This window comes from Papaver somniferum, chromosome 5 (assembly GCF_003573695.1).
Source record: "Papaver somniferum cultivar HN1 chromosome 5, ASM357369v1, whole genome shotgun sequence".
Lineage (NCBI taxonomy): Eukaryota > Viridiplantae > Streptophyta > Magnoliopsida > Ranunculales > Papaveraceae > Papaver > Papaver somniferum.
In genome coordinates this window covers 139,638,239-139,663,808 of record NC_039362.1, presented here as the reverse complement: position 1 = coordinate 139,663,808, position 25,570 = coordinate 139,638,239, and the positions used below count along the sequence as shown (strand labels likewise).

The window sequence follows — 25,570 nt, the reverse complement described above, 5'->3', positions numbered from 1 at the left end:
GGTTTTGGTTATGCTAAGAACTCTTCAGGTCAACACCAGTTTCAGAACCCTTCGGATAAAAAGATCACAAGTTTAGAAGACACTCTAGCCTCGTTTATTAAAAACTCTGATAAGATCAACCTAATGGTTGTCAAGGGATAGAAGAAAGTAAAAATATAGATTATGCTAACTCCCAAGCTATTTCTGAGTTAAAAAACCAGGTTAGTCAGATAAATGAATCTTTGAGGGAAAAAGGTAAGTTTCCTAGTCAAACTCAACCCAGTCGTAAAGCAGAGAAATCGTACAATCATGTGAACTCTATTACAACCCTTAGGAGTGGAAAGAAAGTTGACAATAAGGTTGCCATGCCTGATAGTGAACATGCTGTAGTTCACCCTTCTGAGCCAGAAAATGAGGAGACTGATAGAGTCTCTAAAAAGACCAATGAGGGTCCTGATGAGACCGTCTTTGTTCCCAGAGCCCCGTTCCCCCAGCTGTTAGTTACGACTAAGAGGGAGTCAAACTTTAATGATATATTTGAGGTTTTTAAGCAGGTAACTATCAACCTTCCACTACTAGATGCAATTAGGCAGATTCCCTCTTATGCCAAGTTCATTAAGGACTTGTGTACGCGAAAGCGTAAGCTCAGTGTCCAGAAGAAAGCCTTCATAGCTAGTCATGTGAGTTCTATTATTCAGAATACCACTACTCCTAAGTATAAATACCCAGGTTCCCCTACCATTGCTTGTACAATAGGTAAATACCGTGTTGAGAAAGCGTTGCTTGACTTAGGAGCCAGTGTGAACTTACTTATGTACCATGTGTACCTTAAGCTAGGACTTGGTGAGATGAAACCTACCCAGGTAACACTTCAGTTAGCTGATAGGTCCGTTAAAGTTCCTCGTGGTGTGATCGAGGATGTTCTCATAGAGGTTGACAAGTTTATTTATCCAGTGGATTTTATTATCCTAGATACCCAACCTGTCCCTGACCCAGAGAACCAAATACCAGTGATTTTAGGTCGCCCGTTTTTAGCCACGTCTAATGCGATCATAAATTGTCGAAATGGTATTATGAATCTATCTTTTGGTAATATGACTATTGAGTTGAATATTTTTAATGTCAATAAGCTACATTCTGAGCTAGATGACACGTGCATTGAAGAGGTCAACATGATAGGAACCTTAGTTCCGAAGTCTGTACCAAACACCGAATCGGAAGATCCATTAGAGAGTTGTCTAGCCCGTTTTAGCATGGATTTCGACGATGATAGAAACATTGAACAAGTAAATGCTCTGTTGGATTCCATTCCTATGTTAGATACCGATAAATGGAAATCTAGTTTTGAACCATTACTAGCTACCGAATCTACCTTAAGCCCTTATTTCGAAGAGCCTAAAGATCCTTCTAAGTTGGACCCCAATTATGCATTTGTAGGCCCATCTGAGATTTTTCCTATAACTTCCGATTTGGATAGTGATCATGAGATTAGGCCAGTAACCGTGCTTCAACACAATAAGGAAACTCTAGGGATGACCATAGAGGATATGAAACATATAAGTCCTATAGCTAGTATACCTCAAAAGAATTTAGAGGATGAACCACCTGATTATAACTCAGAGAAAGCAATTGACCTTTTTCAGGAACCGGATGGTCTAGAAATTAGGAATATTGTGACTAGTTTATCTAGAGACACCCAAAACTCTAAGTTTGGGGGTAGTGAACTAGAAGAAGCTCTAGAGTATTTTAAATACTCTCCGGATCCGGAAATTCAAGACATAGTTAAAGGTCTTACGGAGAATAGTGATTACCCTAACTTTGGGGGTAGAGATTGTCAATTATCCCCAGTAGAAGTCCCTAACTTGGGACTCAAGCCTAGTGCATCTGAGGTATCGCTTGAGTCTATTCAGACTCCACAACCTGATCCGCCTGATATTGTTCAGGAGGAAATCCATATATTAGAAACCCGTTTTTCGGATGAATCTGTTTTTCAAGACACTCTTATGAAGCCCAACTGGAGGCTCTTGATGGATCCGGTTGTCTTGCAAGAAACCTTAGATGAGGATGTGCTCCTTCTGTTCATTTTTCTGAACCAGTGCAGTTGTCTCATATTGGTGTTAGCTCTATTTGGTATTATGGACCCACAACTTTTTCGGCTATTGGTATATGACTTTGGAAGGTGAAGATCCTTTTTGAGGTATTTGATGTCTGGCTGAAGACTTTGAACTTAGCACTTCTTGGGAGGTAACCCAATATCACGCAACACGGTAATATATTTCCTCAACCCTTTTTGCTTCAAGTGGTAACAATTTCTCCTCGTTCATGCTGTTAATTTTATCATTGGAAACATTGAGGACAATGTTAGATTTAAGTTTGGGGGTATGGGAAAATCTTTTAGTTGCAATAAATAAATACGCTCCAGAGCCTAGAGATTTATGCGTATTCGGGATGGCACTAACTAATCTAAGTGGATGGAAGCATCTTGATTGTAGGAGTTGAGGAACCAATCTGATTAGATGGAAACATCTATAGAGACTATTCATAAAAGCACAGAGCTCAGGTGTTATAAATAACATGATAGTTGCACCATATCTCGTTGAGTCTTTTTCATTTCTTTTTTTTTTATTTTATTTTTTCATTTTAAACTATGTTTCTCTAAGTGATTAGGTTGGGTACACGATTCAAGTTGTTACCACTGTTAGAGTGAATTAGAGTGACTGGGTTACTAAAAAAAAAAAAAAAGATCGGACCAGTTAGACCAATCGGAATAAGTATAAACACTTGGATAGCAATATGCGTGTGTTCTCCCTGTTTCCGTCGCCTAAGCAAGCGTGGAATGCAGGACCCGTGGGAACTATCGTGTAATCTGCTGACAAGAAGCATGCGCTTGGATCAAAAAGATCTATTCATGTCGTTAAGTTAAAAAATAATAAAAAAAAAATGGTTATTGTTCTGTGTAGTCAACTGCTGGTTCCCTTGTATTTGCCAGTTTGTTGATCTAGATTTAAGTTATTGACCACTGGTTCCCTTGTATATGCCAGTTGTGTTGATATTAGTCAGATCGGTATCTCAGTCCATTAGGATAGGTTCATTCTGGCAGTGGCCTTCAGACAGATATGTGAAACATCGATCATTTGGTTAACATCAAAACCATCTATGTTTTTCTATTTCCATCTCCTTTTTCTATCCATATGATTAGTTTGACTCCGAATATGATGTCCATAGTGCAACTATCTGAGTAGAGCTCTGTCACTTTATACGAATTTTAGTATGCTTGAGTGTAAACTCGTGTACAACAATTGGAATTTCGCATCAGGGTACTTCCTCCTGTAGTCAGTGATTGTAAGCCAACCAAGAAGATTCTTTACTGCCTTCCAAGGTTCGACATAGATAGCTAGGGTCTGGAGTAATGGTTTTGTGGGTACACCTCTGGTAAACCCTCCCGAGATTAACTCGGTTTTATTTTTTATTTTTGCTCGAGGACTAGCAAATAATAAGTTTGGGGGTATTTGATAGACGCATTTATGTGTCTAATTTGTCCTCAATGTTTCGTATTGTTAGTACTTGTTTTCGTCCTTATTATGGTATTTTGTGTGTTTGTAGGTAATTTTGGAAAATAATTATTGTTGGAAAATTCGGCTCGAAAAGTTGCACGGAGCACCCTCGGAGGACATATGTTATTCGGACTCTCATCATTGGTTAAGGGGCACTCAATTACTAAGGGGCAACTCAGGTCACCCCAAAAAGGAAGATGCTATTCGCACCCAGGATCGGATAGGGGGACACCATCTTCAAACTTTGAATTTTCATTTTGGCGGGAAATTTTCTTCTTCAACTGGCAGATGTTTCGATCGATTTTTGGACGTGATTTTGTGCGATTCAATCGCTGAAACTTTGTGGAAAGATGTGATATAACCATATTAAGCTATTTCAGGTGTTATCTCGTGCCAGAATTGGCTGAATCAAATTGTGGAGCAAAACAGGGAGCACGTCATTGTATGGAGACTGTCACGGGATTTGCATGAGTTGGAATGAGTTTGTGTATGTTAGGATGACTCTAACAACCATATGGAGTGTGAAGGAGATAAATATAGTAATTTTGCAGCTTCAGAACTCGTGGAGAAATCAAATATCTAAATTATTTCCTAAACAGACAGTGAAGAATAATGGAAGATTATATGAAGTTATGGCGAGATAGTTTGGCCCTGTGGAGTATATATAGGGTGTTGGGAACTCATAGAGGGTCTGTCGAGACTTAGGGAGGTTTAGGGAAGCTCAAAAACAAAGAAAATTTTTTACAGAGAAACTGCCGAGTTGCAGTCAGGGAAGAAGGTGAATAGTGAACTCGATAGTTGAAAACAGTCGCAGAAACCGTGGCCTAAACTTTCAAATCCAAACTCTTTGTAACAGTTTTGTAACAATTATTCCAACAACTAATAAAGGTTGCAACAGTTCACTTTCGTTCTTCCGTTACAGAGAGTTTTGTAACAATTATAACTGTTACAAACTCACAGTTTCATACCTTTTCACTCTTTTGATCATCTTTTGAGCCATAGACCAATCTTTTGAGACCATGATTGATATGAGGAGCTAAAACCATCCTCTGGGGCGACGGAGGAAGCTATTCTGACAATGAAAAAGTGGTAATTTCTATTTTAAATAATTTATGCAATTTAAATTATGATTTTTTGCTTAGAACAAAAGAGTTTTTCCATTGATTTTTATTAAGCAAGATGGTATATGCTTAACTTTGATGAGGTCACCCAGTATCATAATTCAAATGGTTAGTAAGGATTCTTACTACCACAGTAGTTCCAGCGTAACCACACTAGATCGAATCCCTGAGATTCTTGACCGGGGTGGGGGGTGGTAGCAGTAGCAGCAGAACTTTATCCGGTACAGCTAGCATTACAATTACTGAAAGAGATCTTCCTGAACCTGAAAGGATCCATTATGGTATTATCTTTAATGTTGTGAAGAAGGAAGATCTTGCAGTATCTCACTCATGGCATGAGTCCGATACTTAACACGGTTCATCTCCCAGTCCTACCGCTGAGTGTGTTCAACTCGAGCCTCTAGGTAAAGAAATGGATGCAGGTTCAACATCTGAAACCAAAGATGAAATAGTAATCCCTGAAAACAGCAACAGTAATGAAACGGATCTCAACTAAATTCAGGTAAGCCCTTTTTGCAGAAATACGATGGCAATTAGTTTCATGGCTGAAGAATATTTTTTCTTGTTTCATTTGTTTGTAATTTGTATGTCAATTTCAAGTGGTTTTACATCTCGACACCGTTGAATTGAGACACTGCTCCCCATCAAAAAAAATAAAAAAAAAAATAGAATTGAGACACTGCTATTTCGGGGAAAGAATTGAGATGCTGCTGTTAGATATAAATACATGTAATGTAATGTAGTTTGATTCAGGCAATATCCCCATGTAAAATGATGCAGTCAAACAAAATAACATTGTTTCTGAAGTTCTGTCTTGCAAAACACCTGACAATAATCAAATCTAGTTTCTCTTATTTACCTGATCATATAATGAAGTCTCACTGGAAATAATCAAGTAACTCGGAATTTTAGGCACATGCATTTTTATCTCACTCTGCAGCAATTACGCACATGCATGGTTTGTCTGGAGATGGGAGTTCCTGTTTGCAGAATTGCTCGGTTCCAGTTCTTGTGTTGTCTCCGGTTTTGTCCGTAAATTTGTGCATACTCTGTTTGAAAAATATGGCTTGTCTACAGTATACATGAATGATGGAGGGTTGCTCAGTTTTTGTTTGTCATTTCGCGGAGGATAATACAGTTATAGATTTCATAGCACAATGTCATTTGTACTTACGGTGAGAATTAGCAAGGCGAAAATGGAAGAGTTCTAGTTTCTTATTCCCTTGCTAATCTGTCAATGCACTTAAGAGCCACGTTTTCTCTATGGTAGGTGAGGTGATGTTTCAACGAAATTACAAGCAACAGTAGATGTTTGGGGGTTTCACACCCCAAACAGAAAATCTACTATGTAGTATATGGATTAATAGTGGAGAACAGAGCAAAAACTAATTCTTCCCTTTTATAATGCATAAGATAAATACATTTAAACAAGACCCAGATCCATAACAAAAGGGAGAAACAAAATTAGATGTCAAAAAACCTAAAAGAAGACAACAGGTTACAGTAATATATGCTTATCAGCCGAATGGGGATGGAAGCACAGTTATGTGTTTCAAGGGTTGAGAAACATCAGTTCTTCCCGCATGCTTCACAAATTCAGCTGGAGAAAATGAGCTTCCATGGCAAACACACACTATGCTAACTTCTGCATTGGTATACCTGTACAAGAACCCTGTAATGGTTTTCCCACCAGGTCCATCACCAACAGTCGAAACGCACGGCATTTTCGGCAGGGATTTGATTTGCGGAACTTGTGTTGCTGCTTTAGGAGATTTGTTAGTTTCTTCTTCATTAGTAGTAGTAACCTTTTTCAACTGGTTAGTTTCTACATGATCAGTGACCACCACCTTCTTGGGTGAGAGTGGTAATGGAGGCTTCATATTACAATCCTCATTAGATCCCTTTGATTGATGAGGAACCCTCGGTATCGGTGGCTTGTGACTATCCCCATTAGCACACTTCGATTGTTGAAGAGGTGGTAAGTTTTGTGGTGGGAATTCTGTCTTAGATGTGTTAATAATTATAGGAACAGAGCTAGGTATTGGTGTTGGTTCTTCACCTGATTTGCTGCAGCTAAGGTTAGATTGAGTAATATTGGATGATGCTATGATCTTGTTTGAATTTGGTGTGTCTTGCTTGATACCTATGGTTAATATCTGTGGTGGATGAGAAGTAGCAGTAATGTTTTCAGATTGAACCTGCTGTACATTGTTTGATTCATGAAGTTGAGGTAGATTTAATGGAGGAGGAGTACTCGTATCGTTATCTGCAATTAAGAATCATAACCCACCGTTAATCATCAACACAAATCCTACCAGATTTCAAGAAACTTAAAAGTTGATAATCTTGATAAGCTTACCAATTTGAGATGATATTTGATGATCAGAAATAACAGCAGATCCACAAGAATCAGAGTCTCTAGTTTTGACTCCATCATCAGAAACTTTATCAATTGGAGTATCTGAAAACTGAAAAGCTCTGATGAAAGGTTTACAAACAATTGGTTGAACCACATTTTTATCATCAACAACAACAGCAGTTTCAGGAGAAGAAGAAGAAGTGGAAGTAGGTGGTGGTGGTGGAGGAGGAACCCAAAATGGCATCATTTGATAAGCAGCAGGAAAAGCACCAAACCCATTACTAAAAGGATTAAGCAAAGGTTGATGATGATAACCATATTGCATTGATGATGGCAGCATCACAGGATATAAACCTTTTTCTTCTTCATTTTCAGGTTTCAATTTCTTGAAGCTGCTGGTCTGTTCAACTTGATCATCATCTTCATCTTGTTCTGCTCTGTTCATCAATTTCTCTCTACCACCATTCTTTTTAATTTCTCTCTTCTTTCTAGCTTCTTGCCTTCTCATTTTATGAATCTCCCTCTTCCTTTTCTCAAGATCTAACCCATTACTATCATTTTCAAGAAATTTCATATCAAATGTTAATGATGATTTCTCTTGATTTGGTTTCTCAAATTTCTTAAAACTTCTACCACCACCAATTGATAACCCTAAACTTAACTCAATCTCTTCATCATTTCCTTCAATAATCTCCATTATAACTCCTTCAAGATCAAAATTCAAAAACCAAAAAAAGGACAATAATTGTTTGATATATTTTTTTAAGTGTTTTGTTTTTCATTCAGACTGCGAAATCTTTTTGTTAGCTAAAAGGAAACTTCAAATAATAAACAATCTCAAACGCGGGAAACCTAACACGTGTCGAGAGACGAGGTTGTGAGAGATGACTAAGCGACACGTAAATAGTAAGACGGATTCGGCGGAGATGGTTGGAGTTGGGGAATCTTATCCTCCGACCAATTCTGTGACGACGTGGACTTAAAAAGCTGTTCCTTTTAAGACGTGGCTTGTTTTTGCAGTTTCTTAAAACTCGACTCCTAGGTGTTGCGAGATGTCATTCATTTCCAACGTACAAATTCATAAAGCGGGAGTATCTTTGTTTATTCGTTCAGCTAAACAAGAATACCGTTATAGCCTATCAAATATTCGATATGAGTGCCTCTTGTAGTGACACGTGGAAAATCAATCAGATACATCGACCACCAAAAATTTGCAAAAATTTACCCCACACACATTCTGGACGGTCAAAGCTGGGTGCAAATTGCTAGCCAGTTTAGCAATATTTTGATGAACCAATAGTGTATCCAAGCTGCTCTCTTATCTTGCTTGACTCGACGTCGTCAGAAGAAAGCTTAGAATAAGACACGTTGGTGGCTGTTAGGAGAGAGGGCGACTGACATCTCCTTGTAACAGAAACGCATTTCCACGTGTCGTAACCGGGGGCTCTAGCTTAGACTCAAGATTTTAACAGAACAGTGTTTCATACGTGGCGGACACTGAAAGCAGATACGGTAGGTCCAAGATTCGGTGAAACCGACATTTCATCGGACACGCGGAAAGTGAAGAAAGTACTCTCACATTTGTGGTTAGGGTAATCATAAAGGTTTGTCTGTTGGTTGCTTTAGCCGATGTGATCAGAAGGTACGCACGTGTTGGTGGCTTACTGGTTGTTCCACATCTGCTTCTAATTCTATGGCACCAAATTGCTTTTGGCGAAACAGTGCATGCACCTAAAAGTCTATCCGCGATTCCGACATAAACGTTCTATGGCAACAAAAACAGCTTACTACTGCCTACCAATAATACTTGTACGGTGTACCTACCAAAATGATGGCAAGCACGCCGGATTTCCCCAACGGATTTCTTCATTATAAAATGTAATGCTTACAAAATGTAATGCTTACACCTGGGCGAGAGCAAATCTCTTATAAGTGGATGGTGCATATCACGATTGCAAAACGAAAAAGAGCTCGAAGAATAACAACACAATCACAATCAAATTTGAAAAGACCTGAAGGGCGTTCGGATTCACCAAAAGTAAAAGTCAAATAAAGATATTTTGCTTGTAAAAAATGGACTTTTTTGTTTTATAAGTTTTTCTGAACTTTTACACCCAAACTAACTTCTTGTTTTTTGACTTTTATAAATCAAAAGTTATTTCTGGATGTGTATTCAAACGCATTCAGAAGTCTCTTTTGGACCTCTCAGAAACAAAAAAACCGGAAGTTAGTTTAGAAATAATTTCATAATGACTTGTAGAAGTAAAAAAAACAGAAATTAGTTTGGATATATAATTTCATAATGACTTATAGAACAAAAAAAGTCAACCTTTTATGAAGTAAAGTGTTTTTGCTTATGACTTCTTGTGGAGAAGCAGAAAGGTTCGCATGTATCCAAACTAAGGCTGCACAGGAACCGGTCAAGAGGACCTGTACCGGTCTGGAACCGAAAATACCGAACCGGTACCGGAGTAACCGGTACAGGGACCGGGACTGAATCTTAAGAACCGAAATAGACCGGTACAGATACTGGTTCTAGTGAACGAACCGGCAAGAACCAGACCAAAAGAACCGGTTAATAATAGTGAAAACTACTACCAGACCCATTTTCTGTTTTCTTTCCACTGTGAAACCCACGGCCAAAAAAACTCACGGTCGCACCCATCTTCGGTGATAAAATTATGCACATGCCCATATTTTAATATTCGATGTTTTCTTCTCGATGTATTCTACTTGTGTTGATATTGTTACTGTAATGGCTTCACAGATTTGTAGACCTAAACCTAATGTTTCTCTGAGTTCTCTCTGCCACTTCCACACACCCTCTCCTCTTTCTCTCCGCCTTCCTCACCCTAAATCCAGAAAATAGGAAACTGGAACCCCAACTCAGACCTCTGGTTTTCCCCATCCAAACTCATCAAGTCAGATCTACAACCAGATGAAGAAAAACAAAAATAAATAAATTCGAAACACCATTCTCTGAAATCGCATATCCAAGATGGCGAAAACATAAACATATCCTGGATGAAACTCGTGGTGGTTTTGGTGGTCGAGATGAAGAAGGCAATGGGAGGAAGAGAATACCTTGTTTCCGTTAATTAGTGAAGATTGACTGATATATGGGTGTCTGATTAGTTTAGGAATGATGGGTACGATAGCAAAGTGAAGTTATCTTCTTTCCTCAATTAAAATGTATATTTCGTTTTAATCTACTGGTCGCGACCAAACCAGACCCATTATTATTCCTCCCATTTCCTCCTCCACTAAAACTACCACCATCCCCGTTGTTGTTGTCATGCCCAGATGGGTAATACGATAATGCATTCCTCCCACCGAACCCTGGAGAAGAACGGCATGACGTGAAAAACACTTCGTTTGCAGTTTCTCGAAAATCATCTTTATCGACACCGTCTACTTTGAATGGCCAATCAAGGTCGACAGTTTCAAGCAATTGATCAAAGTTTGATCGGGTTAAGCAGAATAATGACGTTCCTGCGTAGGATTCCCGACGAGAATGATATCCCATATTGGTGTATGAGGTGGCTGTAAATCTTCACCATGTATCATGCGGGAGAGAATGTTTGCATTTGCTGGTGTGCAGAAAGAGAGAGAGAAGGAGAGACCAGAAGCAAATGGGTCTCAGTTGGTTTTGTCAGCTTTTTTTACTGCGAACTTCCGGTGCGGATCTGACAGCTAATTTTGTAGCTACTAATATTGTATGGAAGGGATTGTGAGAAAAACTTGGAACTTGGATAATAATGGGTCTGGGCATGAAAACAACAACATGCCCTTATCTTGCAAGGTGAATTACCAATGCCAAATGATGAACCAGTTGATGAACATAGATATCATTGTACGTCACTGATGTTGAACTTAGCAAATACATTCTTGTATATGGTCAATACGTATATTATTGTCCCAACGGCTGATAACTACTCTCTAAGTCTTGGAGCTGCAGCAACAGTTTGTGGTATCATCATAGGAGTTATGGCTGTTGCACATGTGTTTTCATCAGTCTATTTCAGTGGATGGTCCAATAGGTCATACTTTCGACCTCTTGTGTAATGTATAATAGATTTTTTAATTGATGTTCCATTTGCGGATTACCTTGTTAATGGACAGAGTGAGATCTGTACAAATAAAGCCGAAAAGCTGAAGGAATATTCGTTGATGGAGTCAGTGGATTGCCATATTCGTGGAAGCTGATCAATACCATCCAAAGGCTAGGACTGGATTATCATTTCCATGATGAGATCAAGAACGCCCTCGACAAAATCTATATTAATAGAAAAAAATAAAGGGATAGATGTTGTTGGTTGTAAAGCTAGTGTGATCTATTGGTGTTGGTGTTGTTCATAATGGTTGAATAATCTGTTATGCAGCTATGAAAATGGTTGCATAACTTGTTATGCATCTATAAAATTTATTGCATAACTTGTTATGCAGTCGCGAAAATGGTTGCATAACACGTTATGCAACAACATTTTTGTTAATATTGAAACCAACAAAAAAAAAGGCTGCATAACTTGTCATGCCCCTACAATAATAGCAGCATAACTTGTTATGCAGTCCAGAGAAGGTTGCATAACACGTTATGCATCCGAAAATATGACTGCATAATGCATTGTGCATCGAGAAAATTGTTGCACAATCTTTTATGCATCGAGAAAATAGATGCATAACCTGATATGCATCCGTAAATATGGATGCATACTGCATTATGCATCAATTTTTTATGTACGCACTAAAATCTACCAAAACAATGGTTACATAACTTGTTATAGATGCATAACTTTGTTATGCAGTCGAGAAAATGGTTGCATAATTCGTTATGCGTCTGCAGAATGTGTTATGCATCTTTTTTGGTGGCTGCATAATGGTTATGTAGTCAGTTTTCGAAATTTTGCCTAAAATGATGATCACCTCCGATTTTTTCGTGTAAAACAAAAATTTGATATTGTTGTTTGTACTCGTTGCGTAGCTCTCTTGAAAAGATTTCTAACGATATAAAATTTATAAAATTCCAAGGCACGGATTTTTAGATATGTTATATCCAAGTTGCATTGTCAATTATACCCCTGATGCATAACCCGTCATACGGATGCATAATCCGTCATGCAGACATGTTTAATAATTTCATATAATTATGGGTGCCACGGAAATAATTATGGGTGTCACGGTACCTAAAATTAATTGTGGACCTGACAATAACGATATTATTTTTTTTGGGCCTGCGCCTAATTTTCCCTTAATAATAGCCTTTGATCTTGTTATTTGATTTAATCCTGGTCATTGATTCTAGGTATTAGTAGCAGTGCTATCTCTCGAGAATCAACTATTCTTCTTCTTTTTTTCTCAGAGCTGAAGAACAGGAAGACGAATACACCATCGCTCACTTATTTTCATTCTTCTCCACTCTCTGACTTTGAGTCTTTATATCAGATTCAACACCACCACCACCTTCTCCATCACTAGCACCACCACCACCATCATCTGATTTTGGGTAATTTCGAAGGAATCAGAAGAGATAAGGAATTAGGGTTTTGATTTGCATCTGCAATAGGAATTAGGGTTTCGAGATTCAAGCCGATTGAAGAACTGAAAGTGAAATTAGGGTCTTTGAGATGAAATTCAGATTTGGTTCGAGTATGAAACTGGTGATGGGTTTAATCGATGAGATCTTGCAGTTGTTCCTAAAATTGATGTATATAGAGATGTTGAATTACAGGGGAAGGCTGATTTGCTGTTGATGGACTGCACTCATAGAGGATTGAGTTGCCGTGTTGCTGACTTGTTGTTGATGGACTCATTCTGACGGTCTTTGTTCAATCTCTGTTGTGTGATTTTGTGTCTCTTTGTCCGGCTACCTCTCTGTCTGATTGAAATTTGTTTACCGGTATTGAACATGAGCTTCTATCTTGTGTAGCTAGATCAAATAATGTTGTTGAATGCTTGAAATTGTAGTGTTTCTTTTTTCTTTCTTTTTTGGTTCTACCTGTTCATTCGGATGAAGTTTTTGTCCATCTCTGTGTCAAAATATGGGTAAAAAACCCGGTACCGGACTTGTACCGGAGTACCGGTACAACACAAGGTACAAGTACAGGTACCGGTCCTCAAATTTCAGTACCGGTCAACACCAGGTACGGGGACCGGTTCCATAGGAGAATCGGACAGTACCGGACCATGTGCAGCCTTAATCCAAACGCGCCATAAGGTAACCGGTTCACATGGATAGCTTGCCTTTGGAAGTGTTTTCTTTATAAACAACCTCACCTTTTACTATCCCCTTTTCCATCCAATAAAGTTCCCTAACAGGTTTTGTTAAGGCCAAAAATATTGAAAAGGTAATGGTATGGTTATTATGGTGCAACATAAAACTGGAAATGTCTTTTGCTAGAAGGAAACGCAGTAGTTAACTACATAAACACCACAATAGGGAGGTTAGCTACTGGAGACAGATTGATTCATTGGCCCAAGGAGTTAACCGATCTTGCACTAAAGTCCAGTAAAAGAAGAAGTACATAAATTTACGCAAAGATTAAAAAAGACTCACTATTACAGCAGATGTTGCTGTGGCATACATAATCAACTCTGGAATCCTTTTCAAAATACAGAAAGAGACACTAGTGCAAAACTTTAAAGCGTGCAAGCAAACTACACTACAAAACAGAAAAAAATTACGCTTACCACAGGATTAGAATTTTGGTGTATTGCTAATTCTAATATGGTGCAGTGCAAAAAATAAATAAATCATATTTGTCATATTTATCTAGATTCATATGTTCAAAGTAAAAACATACAGAAAAGCAGTGAGTTGCTAAACAACCTATTGCGAACATAGACTTTGGCTGACACAATATTAGAAGGGTGCATAAAACAAGACTGTTACACAGAATCAGATTGACTTCTATGTGCCGAATTGCCATTTATAAAATCTCTCGAATAGAATCACAAGCAGAGCCGGAAATAGAAAACGCAACATTATGTTCAGAATTTGAACTATAAAACTGGGATTATAAGTTGCGATTCATTTAACTAAGAATTAAATTAAGCTTCAAAGCTAGTGTTGGTTATAGTTAAAACTACTCGATATGTCTAAATACGACATGATTAAAATTCCTCTAGACAGGACAAGGAAGTCTGACCAGTAGTTGACCTTCCATAACACTGCAAAAAAGATAGACACAAGTTCAGAATAAAAATGAAGTTGCGGTCAATCAGAAAGACAGATTTGGGAAGGAATGTATCTCTACCTCTTGACATAGTAGTAACAAAAGTCGGCCAAGATAAAAGTCTGAACGATTTCTGAAACCAGAACTACTGGTATCCAAAGAAGTCCAGTCCGGACGAATAAGTATGCCCCTCTAGTCTCAATAACCTGAGCATATAATGTGATCCAACATAAGCCAAACAGAAATAAATAATTTTAGGTGTAAATTTAAAAGCATCTTTCAAACAAAATTAAGCTACGCTAATATGACAGGTCTTGTAACGACTTGAAGTTAGATGTTTTGACATGTCTAAGCTGTAACGAATATAAACAAAAACGCGATGTAAACCACATGGATATATATTCTTAAATTAAATATGAAACTAATTACTTTGTCTAATAATCCACTTTGTTTTTGTGATATAGCATCTGTTTATTGTGAATTTGCATATGCAGTTGAGGAAAAGCTAAGAATTAATGATAGCTTCAACATTTTGGTTCATCAATCGCTCAGTTCGTCAACACAGTTTCACCAAAGTTTGCGGAACGGTGTGCTCATTTGAAAAATACTGGTGAGCCAATCAGTTCAAACTAAGCCTCAAAAGTGTGTGAATAGGTTGTTTTGTTTGTCCAAATGGTGTGTTATTCATGGGAGCCGTTGGGTGGGGATGAACACCATTTGTCTTATCTAACGACTATGAAGAATAGGAAAGCAAACTGAAGCCTTTTCTCGAAATTCCCAATTAAAATAGCTGGAGAGCTAATGTGAAACATGTAAATTAACCACAATCTTAATTGAAGTATTTATATCTCACCTGGATGATCCAATGAGCACAACCCAAAAACCTTGCAATACCCAAAGCAAAAACGTAGTGTCCAGTAAATGGCTCAACCATCTGAAAAGACACAGTAAGCAATCATATTTGTTTCTCCCCTTGATGAAGGAATAATGTACGAAACACAGCACACCGAAAGAATTATGTTCAGCAAAGCTAATGACACAGCAAAAATAATAACATAAGATTTGTACCTTCGCATTTTGCATCAGACGAAGCTGAGGCATAACAGAAACAGATTCCAAGAAGACGCTGAATGCCCAACACATTCTATTAATGGCATTATGATGAGTACTTGGATGAATGAATATGGAAAGGATAGCACAGGGAATCACCTGCAGAAACAAAAAAGTTTTTATATAAAGATAAACCAAAAGCTGTGTACCACAGCAGGCTACATGCATCTTTCGTGTAAAGATTGTTCTAGTTTATTTACAGGAAGAATCAATCGTCTTTATGATGTGAATGCTTCTACTTGAATACACAGAGAAAAGGAAGGCTTAAAGAGTGACAGTCAACAAGTACAACGCATTGAAAACAAGAAGTTGTAACTGTTCCAAAAGAAACAGAGGATTTACGTGTTGTCCATTAGAACGTCTCTCACTTTGACCTCATTGAGGTAAGAAACCAAATTTGTTGATCCACATGGAAATTTAAGATTCAAGAACAACAAAAACTTGGATATTGAAAATCCATTTCATCCCTTTTAATATGACACTCAATCCAGAAACTCAAACCAATCTGCACTAAATTACCAATCGGACAATAACTAAACACTCAACAAGAGAATTGAGTGCTAGCACTCATTCAGATTGACTGTAATCAGTCAATTGATCTGTCTCGAGTTCGGAAATACAGTGAGTAAGATCAAACCATTTTTTCTGTGAGAGTGTTAAGCATGACGACACAAAAACTAAGCCAAGACATATTAGTGTTAGTTAACTCTTTACCAAATAGTATATTGGCATGTTGTCAAATTCCTCGATGTATGTAGACTTCAATTTGAATCTAATCATGTATATGACCCAAACTGTGGCAACGAGTGTCATGAAATCAAGCACCGTATGAATATCTCCCTCCATGACAAAACTGCAGTAAAATCTTACAGCAAGGAATAGAGCCGTGAGCTCTTGAGACTTCAATGACAGACCTAAAGAAACATCAAACTTTAGAAATTTAGAATACAGCTCATCACTTGAACATAATAGTCAGAAAATTTAAATGTACCAATAAAGTCTACCATGAAAAAGAGGTACTTCTTAGGAAGAAAAAAACACAAGAAGTCAAGGTATAATGCGGTTCAAATGTGTGGTGTCTAATATAAGTCAGTACAAACATTAACTGTAAAGCAGTAAAGGAAACATCACAGAGACCAGACCAGTCATGCACCGCAAAGGATGCATAACAATGTTGTACATGGCCTTAAGATCAACAAGGCCACGAATCTCACTTTAGGCAGAAGGTTTAGACCCACAGAGACTACACATAGTATGTGACCCCAACAAGTTAAAATTGTGAGCCATCTAACTCTAAATTGACAATTAGTTAGACTAGATTTCTAATCTTCATGTGGGATTGATTTCTACAATTCCCCTGGAGCTTGGGATTATCTTCTGTTGGCTATCATCACATATGAACTAGCACTATGTTAAATTAGTGAGTATCCCGTCAAGAACATGACTCGGGTGACCTAAGATCATTATAGACTTGATTAAATAGCTACTCCCTCCGTTTCAAAAAGATAGGCTTGTTCCATGTGCAAGCTTGTCTTTTTGAAACCGAGGTAGTACTTACAATGACCCTAGCTACTTTTATTGACACCCATCCAATCTTAAAATTGCTACAAGGATCATGCACACGACAAGGTTGAGTAAAATCATAATTTTGAAAACAAAAATCATACATGCAGGATTTATGTACACCAGCGGTCAGAACAAGAAACAACCAAAAATCCAAAAATCCAAAAAAAAAAACTGAATCACATACAATAAATATGCTTGAAAAGAGAAGTTTAAACCACCAAAATATTGCATAAGCAGAAACTGAAATCTTTACCAAAATTAATCTAAAATATTCAGCAAAAAATAAAATAAAAATCAAACCCAAATAAGTTGAATTAAAATTATACGAGAAATATACCTGAACAAGTCTTTTTAGTGATGAGTTTATAAACCAAAACAAAAATCCCAGCAACATGAACAGCTTCAGAAGCAACAAAGAAATGGTTATGATCTTTCACTGAGTATTTCAAACCAACTAATGACAATATTCCAATAACCACTCCTAAGAATATCTTCACTTTCATTGATTGTTTCCTTATCCATCCAAACAATTCATTCACTGTTGAATTCCTTCTTCTCCCCATATTCAAAGAAAAAAAGAAGAAAGGAAAATCAATGGATTTTGATCAAAACGAAGAAGAAGACCCGGAATAAGATTTTGCAGAGAGAAACGTTTCTCTATTTTAGTTTTATGTAGAGATACTCTGTTTCTACTGCAGAGTGCAGACACGAATAAGGCATGCAATTGAATAAATGAAGAAATTTTGTTTATTTAAGGCGAAATATGAAAATTTGTTTATGTTTTTTCAAGTGTATTAGCCAATGATTGTACGACACGTGTGCGTATACTGATTTAGTGGGGTACCGTACTTTAGAATTAATGCCATAAATTGATTTCGTTACCGGAAGGTAAAAGATAATGAGATAATTCCTTTTTTAGGTCAACTTCTTATTTTCGTTAGGTCAACAAATTTGAGTAGATGATGCAAGACTTTCCTGTGGGTCCAAAGAGATTGACGGTTGTATACTGTTTCTCTGCTACCTGACAAAAAGTGGAGTAAGTGTTGGTGATTTTGGACGTACATGTTAATGGAGGAGCTACAGTTGTCATCGAAAATTTGATGCTGTGGCAGTGGCAACGGCAGCACCTACAACCGGTGGTGCAGGTCGACAGTGGTTCAAGGCTGACAAAATATGATGGGGATGTTCAAGATCTACATCTGGAAGAAAAAAAAGTCAGATGCTAGGCTTCAAAGAGAACAGTACACTATATTCTGCGCGATTGACGAATCACTAGTATCCACAATGGGTTCATCACAGAGTCATGGAAGCTAATATTTATCAAAAATTGAATATAAGAGGTTGAATTACATTTTCTATTATAATACCTTGAACAACAGTCAAAAATCAATTATGAGACAGAACGGAGAAAGCTCTCATTTTACTTTTGGTGGCTTTTCGAAGGATCGGAATCTGTGTCTGTTATACTGACGGTGAACAAGTACTTTTGATGCCTTTGCAAAGGATCCGAATCTGTTATACTGTAACGGTGAACAAGTACATCTTTAATACCACAGCCAGACCTAGCTGCAACAGAAAGATTCCAGCGACAATCAAGAACCACCTCTCACCAGCTGAAGTGATATGAGCACGAAGATTAAGTGCAACGAAAGTTGCTGACATGAATCCTGCAACACCTACAACTGCCCATCTAACTATTTCGTACGGAATGATTGACAGGCACTGAAATGTATTAAGAAATGGAGTAAGTTGTTTGTAATGTTAAGACAAAATTGGGATGGATTAAATTATCAGTTCTGAAACTACAGAATTTGTTTATTAGGAAGATAAAACCACAACTCCAAAAGATAATGAACTACGATCCGAATAAATTAAAGATATGAAAGGGGCTTACCGAGGCAGGAATGAAAACAAAAAGGGAATATCCATATAAACACCAAAGCTGAACCAGGCCAGATGGTGCCGAGAAGTATTTAAGGATGATGTACAATCCAAGAGGAACAACCATGGAGTACCCATAAAACAAGCCAGCTGACCATGTAACCATGTTTATATCGTAATCCCACTCTTTCTTCTGGACCTTGTGTGCCACATATGTAACGAATGTCCCAATGGCTGCTGCCACAAATATTAAAGTGGTGCATATCCAGAAAGGCCCGTACCTGCTCAGAGTTTCAAGTGATAAGTTTGGTATGATTGTATAAAAGCATACTTACAAAGAAATAAAAAAAAGGAGAACGATTTTAACAACTTGGAGCATACAGTATTTATGACAAGTAACTACCATTGCTCAATGACACAAGACGGCCAAAAACAAAAACATAGGAAAAAAAGAAATCCGAAATTTTACTTTTACTTATGTTTTTGATTTGCCAATTGCTTACCTGTACCGATATATGTCGTAGTTAGTTTAGCCTCAGTCAAAATTCATACAAATTTAACTGTTAAATAGTTTTTTTCCGATAGATAGTAACCAATTTGGTTAAGCCTTTGGTCAACCTTATATATTAAATCTTTTTCTTTTGTAACCACCCCTTGGCCCTTGGTAACCTTTGCTACACCACTAACTCTACCATAATGACAAATGGTATCATTGTTATCACGACTGTCCCAAGCCAACATCATTAATATCAACACCACCATGGCAGCATCATCAACTATTCATATATTTTTTTTCTTTACAAAAAATTTGGATAAGTGAAACACTAAGAGAGCCAATGTTCAGAATATTCTGAAAAACTCTATCAAAGAACCCTATTCCACTAAGTGCTGTCTCAGGCATACGAGCATACTGTTTTATATTTACTTCCAAGATAAAAAGCAGTTTAAATCTAACGACAAGAAGATGAGGACAAGGTCCAGTCAATGAGATAAATGAAATGGAGTTCTACAGAGAAGCTTACATAAAAGGTGCTAGATTCTAAAACGTAGGTTATACTGTTATAAAAAGGGTTAAAAGTAATTACTGCTTAACTGTTTATTGAAGCGGGTTTGCTAATTGCTAGTTGAATAACAACAAAACAACTCAAAAGTACATTTTGATCAACTATAGCGAGAACTGGATCAGCTATAGCGAGAACTTGGACCTTCTAAATTATCCCAACTTGTTTGAGGCCTATCACTAAAAGACAAAATTTGATATTCTTAAATAATTTAAAAAACCCCTTATCCACATATTTTTGTAATGGTTTATCTACACATGATTAATTACTTGGCGTCAATTAATCTTTCTAATTTACCCGTTAAATGACCCGCTAATTAATTAGCGGGCCATTATAAAAATATATGGATAAAAGGTTTTTAAAATTACTACAACATATCTTATTCTGTTTTTTAATAATAAGTTTCAAACTAGCTAGGTAGAAAATGTAACCTGAGAATAGTTTTCTCTTAGAAGAGAGCCTGAAAATTAATACTAGCATTACATTTTGATCATTGTAACCTCTTTTGACTAATTCACAACGTACAGGGTCAAACCCCTTTGTTCCGAATTTAATTACACACAAAAGAAAAAAATTAACCTCTAAGTTATTAACAAAACCATCTTTAACAACAACATTATTTTCTGTTTTGCTTTAACAGCAACATTATTTTCGGCTTTGCAACTGTGACCCCTAGTTACAATGTTAAACCGCTTGCAACCCTTTCTTTACCAAAATGAAAGCTGTCACTAAGTTGATCTAAAGCTTCTCAATTAGAAGATACGGAGATATATCAACTTGCAGAAGAAAACAAGTTTGATTCATATTTCAAGAGAATTTGAATGTATGTTCCCATGACAGGAAACACTGAATCTTAGCGAACACTAAACTCGGCATGTACCACTACTAAAAAAAAAAATTTAATGGAATTGGATCCTAGCACTAGAGTTATCCTTAAAGTGTCGCATGCAACTATGCTAGAATTCATAAATTTTGATGTGGAAGTCGGGCAAGATAGAAACAGAAAACAACTCACAAGTCTGGGTTGCTGCTGGTCTTTTCGTTAAAGCTTCCTTTAAATGGAAATAGTGAATCCTTGATCCTCTCTAAAACATCAGACGTGTCCACATCGAAGTATGGTTTGTATGCAGCAACCGTGAATGTTCGTAGCCAACCACTTGGCTGTTGTTCTTCAGAACTATTACTACCAGAAGCTGGTTTCGAAAATGAATCTGCATTAGTTAAAATCATGTTAGAACTATCAACAGAAATGCAAACCAGAAGAAGAAGAAAAGCTCTACTTCAGCGACTAAAAACGAATGCAACTACGTAAGGTTGATTCCTATATAGAAAGCACCATTCAGAACCATGAATATGAAGCATCATTGTTTACAGTTTTCTTCAACATGATAAAGTGTTTAGTTCTTGCAGTACTCTTAAGATTAGCAAAGCAAATCAAACAATCTACAGTGACAGAAACATGACATGACTTCTTAGCTCCAAAAACAAGATCTAAACGTTTGAGTATGATTACCACGTCAAAATTCAATGAGAAATCAACTTCTAATCACTTACCAATTGCTTAATGGCTAGCACTAAGCTATAGATCTCAGATAGTAGTTGCATCTAAACCCTAATTCAGTTTAAATTTGTAATAATTTGTACCATTAACCTAAGAGCATTTCTCAAATTCAACAAAGGAGATAAAGTAAAACCATCAGCATCTCGAGGAGGACGGTAACCACCGGAAATTTTCCCTTGAGTTTCAGATGGTGGAAATGTCTGAAGATTCGACTCTACAAAAAAAAATCCCAAATAATTCAATAAAATAGAACTCATAAATTCACAATCAAATTCAAAAACAAATAAAGTAAATCCGAACCTGCAAATTTGACAGTTACATGCCCTGGATCTGGAACTGCCTACAAAAATTTAAGAAAAAAAAAATAGTCAGTGAGATCTTAAAGATTAGAGCAAGAAGAAACTCTTGTGTCTGTGAGAATTAGAGAGAAGGAGATTTACAGGAACAGATCCGCCACCACCAGAAACTTTCTGGTTATCAATACTGGTGTAACCACTCGACATCATCTTTCCCCTACACAGAAATTCGCGGGAAATCTAATGCTTTTCTTTCTTCCTTTATTTCTCTCCTCTGCGTTGTTGTTGTTCTGCTGAATGGGATGGGATCCCTCTTTCTTTCTAAACCCAAAGGATTTTCGTTTGTGTAACTTCTAATTAAGTCCTTGGACTTTTGCGAAGCTTCATAATACATCCTTTATGTTAGTGAGCGCAAAATTTAGCCAAAGGCCACAACTTCCACATGTGGCTGGCTCAGGGCAATTCCTATGGGAATGAACAAATCCATTTTTTTTGTTGAGCCAGGTGGATGGCCAAACTGACTTTTCCACTATGGTAAAGCACTGGGTGTTAGATAACTAAGCGCGCGTGCTTGAGACAAACACCGTAGTTTAAAGAAAAAGTCTGGGCGTTGAACAGACAAATACGGGCGTTTGACAGACAAACAAGGGCGTTGGACCTATGAACGCGCGTTTGTGCTACCAACGCGGGCGTGAGACACAAAGTCTCCAACGTTCATATCTCCAACGGCCATAATTCCAACGTCTATACTTTCAAAACATATAAATTGGATTAAACTCATTTCATTTCTGTCATACCACTACTATTTCCTTCTTCTAAAACTCTTCTAAATCAAAAATTTTTGATATAATATGAGCGGTCTTTTAAAAAAAGGCGGTCAATAGTATAAAGAAGAAAATATATCGAAGAAATGAACCGGCACCGCGGACTGCCACAGGTGTAGATTTTTCTCAAGATCGTGGAGCAATGTTTGTTGCGCCGAGTGTCGTTGTTGGTCCATCATTAGTCCAAGGTCATGTGTCGGGACATCAAGATCGGTCTGATGATTATTATTATATGAGAGGTGGATTTTCAGGCTTAAATGTTATTTATAAAGTTTTACCCCCTGAAGTCCGACAAAGGGTTGACAGATACGCCTGGCGTGCGCTTTATAGTGTGAAGCCTAAAAGACACAACAAAAAAATTCCGAAAACAGTGATCGAAAGGTGGTGGGCGACGACACACACATTCCATTTCATTGATTTTGAAATTGGTAAGCTTGTTTAACTTAACTTAAATTATATTTTGTAAATAATTATTAAATAATCAAAAGAATTAATCATAGTTGATATTATACTTGTAATATGAATTACGCCCCTTCATTTGTATTTCATTTGTGGGATCCCAAGTGGAATAGGAGAGCCGCCACCATTCAACGATGACGAATGGATATCAAATATTAAATGGGGAGGCGCTTTTTCCCTCGTTTTTGGATTCAGAAATACCTGGAAAAAAACAATTGAAAGGAGGTGGGATTAGATGTTCAGCGTCGAAGCTTTTTCTTAACCAACCCAGAAACCCAGAGCATGTAAATGACTATCCTGAACTCGAAAGGGCGTTTATCTTATGGGTACTGAGTCAGATATTCTTTCCAAACTCAACTTTTGTTGCTCGTGTTGGTTGGCTTCAAGCGTTAGAAGATTTTGACAAAGCACCAGATTATGACTGGGGATCTGCAATTTTAGTAGAATTGTACTTTGGGATGGTTGTAGCGTCCATGGGCGGAGATAACTTCACTGGTTTCTGGGGCATCATAGAGGTAAATATCAAAATTATTATTTTAAAATTTAAATAATTTTTATGAGCAAATGTATATTAAGTCAAAATACTAAAATTATGGAGTAATTTGCAGTATCGGTGGTATACCTACTTCTGTGTTGGTAAACTAATCCTTAAAGATGATACCCAAAGATTTCCAATGTTGGATATGTACATCTCGACCAACTTAGCGAAGGGAACTGGCAACGACATCTCAAGTTCCAATTTTGTTTAGAGGTTTCATCAGATGACTCAGATCTACAACAATGTCGTTGTTCACCCTTACATTGATTTTCCTGAGTATGATCTTGATGTTGGACAACAAGTTCTTGATTATTCTCTGCGTAGAGTTATTTTTTACACTCCATATTTGTACAGAGGGGTTTGGTACTTGGGAGAAAGACTGCAATACCAAATGCAAGGTATATATGCAATTGCAATTAACCCGCCACAACAGATGCAAACCTCTGAATCAAATTTTGATCGGCTGAGAAGAACTAATTGGGCGAGGTATGAACTAAATACAGAGATGAATATTAGTGAAGCGGGGTATGTCAAATGGTACAAGTTGATTGTGAAGCCTGTAATTGGGACACACAACATGCACATTTATGGATTTGATCTCCCAGCGCTATCATGCCTGTCCCATGATGCAAATATCGTTCCTAGCCAGCCACCTCCAAAAGAGCCATGTTTTATGACTTACCCCACCACGGGTGCAAGTTCTTCATCATCTTCGTCAAATTTGCCCGAAATTCTTTGGGAGATGCCAAGTATTACTTTACAAGGTGAGCCAACCACGATCTCATTGTTTCCCAAGGTATGGAACGTAATTATCCTTACAACAATGTGACTGCCAGTGAGGGAGAGTTGAGGAGCCGGATGAACGATTTGCACTGGCTGACTCGGCAAATAGGGGCTACACACTTAGATGTGTGTCGGAAATGGCACGAGAACACAATGTTTAGATTGATTCCAACTATAAATGATAATGGGCGGCAGTCACAGTCTTCTGATTCCACCAGGAGCAACAGATCATTGCACGATAGTGATGATACAGTGGTGGGAGAAACACAAGTACGACAGAGTTCTTCTTCACCACACATACGACACAATACTTCTTCACCATAAATTGTGCATGTATCTCAATCTCAAGTATTTCGGCTAGATCCTAGGCGCATTTCATCATCATTCTCGCCCTACAACCCAAATGACTGTTATACACCACCTCCACCACAACCACAACCACAACCACAAACATCTTATATACTTGGAGGACTAAGTGCTTTCCAACAATCGCCTAATGTTGGTCAATCAGGTCTATCCCCAAGTTTATCAATGTATGGAAATTTATTTAATATGTTGGAAAGTGGGAATGTCCCAGGTGTATCCCCAGGTCTTGCAAAATTCTGAACTCCAGAAAATAACAACATTGAGGGAGCTAGCGATGAGCGACGTTAGAGAGATTGTAAATTTTAATTCTGCTATATTTGTAATTTTAGTTTTAAAAGTACGGTGGTTTTAATTAAATACAACTATATATGTTTAAAATTAAGCGTTTTACATTAGCTTCACTGAATTACGACGGACTATATTAGCTTTAAAATTAAGCGTTTTACATTAGCTTCACTGAATTACGGCGGACTACATTAGCTTCAAAGAAGGGGTTGAGACTGTTCAACACCTTAAGAATTTCGAAACATTTTTTGAAAGGAAAAGACACATTTTTTCATCTTCCCCATTCAGCCAAAGATCTTGTTACCATCTCAGCATCAGTTTCACCTCTCAGTTTATATCGATTGGCTTGTATGGTTAAAGCTACAAACCCACTTACTTCTTTCTTAATTATACGAAAATGATTTTTTATGTCGCATATAGCACGACGACTCAGATTACGGGTGTCACTGCAGAACCCGTCGTGAATAACCGTCCAGAAATTCACCCATGGATAGTTTGCTGAAGCAAGCTAAGTAAATAAAAAAACATAATTTCTGCAAATAGATTCGTCTTCTTCTTTAGTATACGGAGCGCGCTGAACTAACAAGGGACGAGACATGTTTAAGAAGTTGAAAAGTTTGTTGAAGTTGAAGAATTTTTTTAAGCTTGGAGAAGA

At 37.5% G+C, this 25,570-nt stretch overlaps 3 protein-coding genes across 4 annotated transcripts; all 3 read right to left on the bottom strand.

Annotated features, from left to right (window-relative positions):
- Positions 1-6,030: 6,030 nt before the first annotated feature.
- Positions 6,031-7,799, bottom strand: LOC113277880 (AFP homolog 2-like). The gene is made up of 2 exons (XM_026526851.1): positions 7,014-7,799; positions 6,031-6,920 (listed from the first exon to the last, which is right to left on the bottom strand). The coding sequence occupies exons 1-2, from the start codon at positions 7,708-7,710 to the stop codon at positions 6,172-6,174; spliced, it is 1,446 nt and encodes a 481-aa protein (XP_026382636.1). The 5' UTR covers positions 7,711-7,799; the 3' UTR covers positions 6,031-6,171.
- Positions 7,800-13,755: 5,956 nt separating this feature from the next.
- LOC113277879 (putative ER lumen protein-retaining receptor C28H8.4) lies at positions 13,756-18,033 on the bottom strand. The gene is made up of 6 exons (XM_026526850.1): positions 17,199-18,033; positions 16,010-16,209; positions 15,254-15,394; positions 15,039-15,119; positions 14,267-14,391; positions 13,756-14,180 (listed from the first exon to the last, which is right to left on the bottom strand). The coding sequence occupies exons 1-6, from the start codon at positions 17,422-17,424 to the stop codon at positions 14,135-14,137; spliced, it is 819 nt and encodes a 272-aa protein (XP_026382635.1). The 5' UTR covers positions 17,425-18,033; the 3' UTR covers positions 13,756-14,134.
- A 59-nt stretch (positions 18,034-18,092) lies between these two features.
- On the bottom strand, positions 18,093-21,983 carry LOC113282927 (protein YIPF1 homolog). 2 transcript variants are annotated; one of them, XM_026532037.1, is made up of 6 exons: positions 21,805-21,983; positions 21,665-21,704; positions 21,528-21,578; positions 20,819-21,014; positions 18,756-19,023; positions 18,093-18,583 (listed from the first exon to the last, which is right to left on the bottom strand). In XM_026532037.1, the coding sequence occupies exons 1-6, from the start codon at positions 21,868-21,870 to the stop codon at positions 18,377-18,379; spliced, it is 828 nt and encodes a 275-aa protein (XP_026387822.1). In that variant the 5' UTR covers positions 21,871-21,983; the 3' UTR covers positions 18,093-18,376. The 2 variants fall into 2 exon arrangements, with proteins under 2 accessions (XP_026387822.1, XP_026387821.1); XM_026532036.1 differs by having other exon boundaries at positions 21,498-21,578; positions 21,805-21,981.
- Between the last annotated feature and the right edge of the window lie 3,587 nt (positions 21,984-25,570).